General features: G+C 25.8%; 2 protein-coding genes across 3 annotated transcripts; one reads left to right on the forward strand and one right to left on the reverse strand.

Moving 5' to 3' along the window:
* The first annotated feature begins 788 nt into the window (after nt 1–788).
* On the forward strand, nt 789–2,202 carry LOC126917288 (leptin receptor overlapping transcript-like 1). 2 transcript variants are annotated; one of them, XM_050724030.1, is made up of 5 exons: nt 803–987; nt 1,057–1,131; nt 1,259–1,457; nt 1,583–1,736; nt 1,813–2,202. In XM_050724030.1, exons 2-4 carry the CDS (start codon nt 1,091–1,093, stop codon nt 1,694–1,696), a joined length of 354 nt encoding a protein of 117 aa, XP_050579987.1. In that variant the 5' UTR covers nt 803–987; nt 1,057–1,090; the 3' UTR covers nt 1,697–1,736; nt 1,813–2,202. The 2 variants fall into 2 exon arrangements, with proteins under 2 accessions (XP_050579988.1, XP_050579987.1); XM_050724031.1 differs by lacking the exon at nt 1,813–2,202 and having other exon boundaries at nt 789–987; nt 1,583–1,742.
* Nucleotides 2,203–3,017: 815 nt separating this feature from the next.
* Nucleotides 3,018–5,216, reverse strand: LOC126917251 (tigger transposable element-derived protein 1-like). The gene has a single exon (XM_050723966.1). It carries the CDS (start codon nt 4,559–4,561, stop codon nt 3,062–3,064), a length of 1,500 nt encoding a protein of 499 aa, XP_050579923.1. The 5' UTR covers nt 4,562–5,216; the 3' UTR covers nt 3,018–3,061.
* Nucleotides 5,217–5,322: the final 106 nt, after the last annotated feature.

The following is a 5,322-nucleotide window of genomic DNA, read 5'->3' on the forward strand; positions in this document are numbered from 1 at the left end:
CTCAAGATATATTTTGAAGTATTAAATGGATTGTAATATTTGTAATAAATGTAGATATTCGTAAAAAAAGACTTCTCTTTCTTTTTTAAATTTATACCGTATTCATTAGATAATCTACTAGCATGTGTCTAGTTTTAAAAGTATGTAGGCTTTAGATGACTTACGTCACGACATTCTCAAAGTGAAAATACAAAGATAAATATAAGTACATACTTCTTACTTGTCAAATCGGTCTATAATGGCTGGAATTAAAGGTTATTCGGCATATATATTTAATCGCATAAATACATAAGCTTTTATCATAAAATTAAAAAATATGATATTGCCGATGGAAGTTTAATGAAAAAGCTGAATTAAAGATGATATGTCTAAACATAACCTTACTACTCTTATTGTCATTGCTGTCAAATTTTTATATGTAACTAACGCATGTTTATTAATTTATTTTATAAACATATATACATACTATTATTTACATATATTATATACATACTATTTTATTTTTATATAATACAAATTTACTGTATTTCATTTTACTAACTATATTTTCTTATTATAATCATTTTTAAATATTATAAACATTTTTATGTGGTCAGATTTACTAATTAATATTTGTTTTATATGTTAAACATTTATGAAACAGATGTAAGTCTTTTAAATGTTTACATATAAATTTTTAGAGGTATAAAAGGTATTATTTCAAATTATACATAAAATAAAGAAACCAAAAGAATTCATTAGTACAAATTATATAGGTTCTTTTGTTTTTCACATTTTATGTTTATATGTACATTTTGCATGAATTATTTTATAATTAGATCATTATTCATATTATTTCAAATCATAAAATATGATATAGTTTTTCATTGGGCAAATTTGACAACTATGATAACTTATAAAAGTTATATATCTTTTTTATATATAATAATCTATATAAATTTCTCTTGGTTTGTTCCATGTTATTAATGGCCTTCATTATTAAACAGCGTAAGTATTTTAAAATATAATTTATACAAAATTTTTTAAGACAATTTATAACCAAAAATCCTTTTATAGATTAGTACTTTTGGCATTTGGTGGCTCTATTGGTATGACATTTGTTATACTAGGTTGTGCTTTACCTGCATATAAGTAAGTATTATTATTAATATATAATTATTTATTTTGTATTTAATACTATTTACATAGTGCTTTAATACTACAAATATAAATTACAATATCAAAATGTGTATTAGTTTTTATAATATATTGTTTTCAGAGTATGGTGGCCACTTTTTGTCATACTATTTTATATATTAGCACCAATTCCAACTATAATTGCACGTCGTTATACAAATGATTTTGACAATAATCCTAATCCATGCTTGGAATTTGCAATATTCATTACTACAGGTTTTGTTGTATCATCATTTGCTCTTCCTATTGTCTTAGCTCGGTCTCCAGTCAATAATCCAGTGGTATAGTCATATACGCGTATTTTTTAATCTGATTATTGTACCATTGTATTATATCATTATTATATGAGATTAGATAAAACAATTCACTGATATAAGTGATGTATATTTCCATTATGCATTTTCAGATACAATGGGGCGCTTGTTACTTGACTTTATCAGGTAATATTATTATGTATCTAACTCTAGTCGGACTTTTTGCAACCTTTGATCAGGATGGGGTTGGATATAACACATGTTGAAATGGTGTACTTCATCGTACTTATTTATTAATTTTACATGGTAATATTTTTGTTTATAATGTATTACTTTTGATACATTTTTTATACTTTGTAACATATAATTTGAATACTTTTAGGTTTTTGCGAGATAAAAAGGAAGAATACAAATCATATATTGCACTGACTGACAGTTATGTGTTGATTTTAAGTCATTGCAACATTTATAGTATATTACTTACATGATACATACATATATATATATATATATATTATACTATATATAGTATATATATATTAATACTATAACAAAGAGTATTAAAATAACCAATACTAAAGTTAATGATTTATTTTGATATTTTCATGCAGCAACCAAAATTTTAGATTTAAAAAAATAAAAATTTTTATAAATCTCTTTGGATAAAATTAAAAAACAACTATGCTAAAACATGTAAAATTTAATATTTATATTTATTGAATTTAAGTTCTTGAAAGCAATATTAATAAACAATTTTTTACTTTACTTCATACTTCCTGTTATTTTTATTAATTAACAGTTATAAATTAAGAATTTTAAGATAATCTAAATATTATGCAATGTTTTACAAATATTTTGTATGCAATTCATACAGTAGATTTTATATAAAAGTATATATAATTTTCGTAATTAATATTTAGAAAACTGCTAGAAAAAATATTATGTTAGAGGAAAATACTAATGACAATAATTATTTACTACTGTAAGTATTTACTACTGTACTAAGTATTTACTACTGTAGAGTTTAAAATGATAGAGAATGTACATATTTTATTAACATACATTGAATGCTTCAATTGAATTTATAGTAATTATTAGGTAATATATAATACATTAATTTTTAGTGTTACATGTAATAAATGTCTACATCAAATGTAATTAAATTTCTTTCTGATTATTTTAACTTTTATAAAAATATTTTTAAGCATTTAAGGGATATGGAAATAAAAGATATACAACAAAATATACAATATAATGCAAAGCAAAAGACAAGCATTCGTGTATATATTTTACAAAAAAAGACACTCAAATCTCCAAAAATACACTATTGTAAAACTATACTACTATAAAAAATTAAGAAATGAATTTTTCATCATTTTGATTGCATTGATAGCTAATAATCAACAAAGTAACTACTAAAAGATATAAGCATATAGTACACACGAAATTTTTATTCAAAATTTCTATTCATCCTATTTATGTAATTATTCTGAAAAATTAATATTCTTTTGTGGGATAAAAGTATGGGTACAAAATATTAAAGAACGAATGGATACAATTGAAGGCAAGAAATGATACATAAAAGCATTTGAAACTTCAATCAGAAATCTTTTATCTTATTATATAAAATATTATTGTTGATTATGGTAATGTATTAAAACTTCTGCATGCGATTTAATGAAATCAGGCTGTGTTTCAGCCCAAATTTCCAAACTATGGAACATGCGATCGATTTCTTCCTTTGTTGTAATAGTCGATTCTTCTTCCTCGCATTTTACAACTGACTCCAATATTTTGTCAGAAACAACATTTTCTTCGAAGTCTTGGGTTTCTTCGAGGTATTCGACTTCTTCTTTGATAATAATCTGAGTATTTTGCTTACCTAAAAGTCTCCTCCAAGAATGTACAATGTCGGTCACTGTTATTTCGTCCCATGTTTCACTAATTAAATCAATGCATTCTTTTATATCATAATTAGTATAGAACTTCTTTACTTCATTATCATGTTGACGTATTTGACGATAATGCAATTTTTCCCGAAATAATTTTTTAAAATTTGCAATTATACCCTCATCCATTATTTGAATGGTCGAAGGTGTATTAGATGGAAAAATTATTATTTTGAAATAAGAATCTTGGTGTTCTTTCTTAAGAGATATATCACATTTAAAATTTTCAACGAATAACAACACTTTCCCTATACAATGTTCCTGCTGTTGACGCTGCTTTACATTGGGTTTAAAATGATTGGAATACCAATCAGTGAAAATTATTTCATCAATAAAACTACTATTTCGACTTCTATATACTATAGGTAACATATGTCTACTATGCTTTAAAGATTGTGGAATCACATATTTAGTAACAAACAATGGCGGTAATTTGTGCGTTCCCGTAGCATTGACACAAAATGCTATTATGATGTGATCTTTTTTTATTTTTTCATTTTGCGACGATTCTTCTTCATTCGACGAGGCTGCTTGTGGGAGAATTCTCCACATTAAGGTTGTTTCATATATATTATATATATTTTCTCTATTGATATTTTCCTCATTTAATATTTTTGTTAATGTTTCTGTTGTCAATTGTGCTATCTCATCTGCTTTTCCTTGACAACCGAAACCGCTTAAATTGTATCTTTTTTTAAAACGCCACAGCCAACCTCGACTAGCCGTAAAAGGTGTCGAACATCCGAATTGTTCATGCAATTCCATCGCTTTGCTTTGCAGCATGCTATCGCGAAGGATATCTCCTTTCATCTGTCGTTCTAAAATCCATTCAAGTAATCGAACATTTGTATCTTCGTGTAAAGATGCACGAGTTCTTTTCATAACCAAACGTCTTGGATTTTTTGAAATTTTTCGAAGTGATGAGATATTCCTTCTATATCGTTCTATGGTCCTTTTGTGAAGACCATACTGAGCAGCAAGTTTACCAATTGTGACACCTTCTTCTAATTTCCGAATAATTTCTAAACGTGTTGCGACTGTAGTTTCTTCTTTTTGCATAGAAGTCGATGTTTTTTCAACAATTGGTTTGATTAACTCTTTATCATCTGTTTTGTACTTATGAAACCCTTCATCTGTTGATTTATCGTTAGATAATAATTTTCCTTTAAGTGGCGATGACATAATTACAAAATTGGTATCCTTTATTTATTATGAGATACGTTTTCTATCGACATAATATATGTAATCAGATTTAACAGAGATTCAAAATTATGACTCATTCATGCATAATTGTTGTACAATATATACATATACATGTATATATCTATATAAACACACACACACACACACACATACATGTACGTATATGATTATTTTATATATTATTTATGTAATAGATTTTGTAATATGTACATCAATTGTAACTACAAAAAGGAAGAAAATACTATTTGTGCTCAGATAGCAGAAGCATATAATTCTGTGTCAAGGTCTTCTTTTTTAAATGTATTCTGAAAGTATTATTATGTGTCAAATACTCAAAACCACGATCATAAAACTGTGTCATAAATTTGGTGGTTCAACAGTTCTAACATTCTTATTACTTGTATAAACATACTCTTTATTATTTAGTGATATCACAAAATAGTTGATTCATATATAATCTCAGATTGTAAATTGTAAATTAATTTTGTATTGTGAGTAACATAAAGTACAATTTAAATAACGCTTCATTTTATTTCACTCACTTTTATTGTTACACTGATGTTTCTAAAGCGAGTTGGAGGTAGATAACAGTGAGCAATTCTTGGAATACCTACTTCTCTCATTGAACTGTCTGTGACAGCTAAGGGGGCACCACTTGCTATCGATTATATGCGAATAACCGTTTATTATTAGTTATGGTGGAGTTATAAATTTTCATATCAAAATGTGACAATGGATTA

This window comes from Bombus affinis, chromosome 6, assembly GCF_024516045.1.
Source record: "Bombus affinis isolate iyBomAffi1 chromosome 6, iyBomAffi1.2, whole genome shotgun sequence".
NCBI lineage: Eukaryota > Metazoa > Arthropoda > Insecta > Hymenoptera > Apidae > Bombus > Bombus affinis.

What these genes read in the sequence shown, in the direction of transcription:
- LOC126917251 (XM_050723966.1), bottom strand. Translation starts at nt 4,561, where the DNA reads ATGTCATCGCCACTTAAAGGAAAATTATTATCTAACGATAAATCAACA.
- LOC126917288 (XM_050724031.1), top strand. Translation starts at nt 1,091, where the DNA reads ATGACATTTGTTATACTAGGTTGTGCTTTACCTGCATATAA. An exon ending in TGTGCTTTACCTGCATATAA is followed by an intron (nt 1,132 to 1,258) that starts GTAAGTATTATT and finishes TATTGTTTTCAG; the next exon opens with AGTATGGTGGCCACTTTTTG. An exon ending in CTCCAGTCAATAATCCAGTG is followed by an intron (nt 1,458 to 1,582) that starts GTATAGTCATAT and finishes ATGCATTTTCAG; the next exon opens with ATACAATGGGGCGCTTGTTA.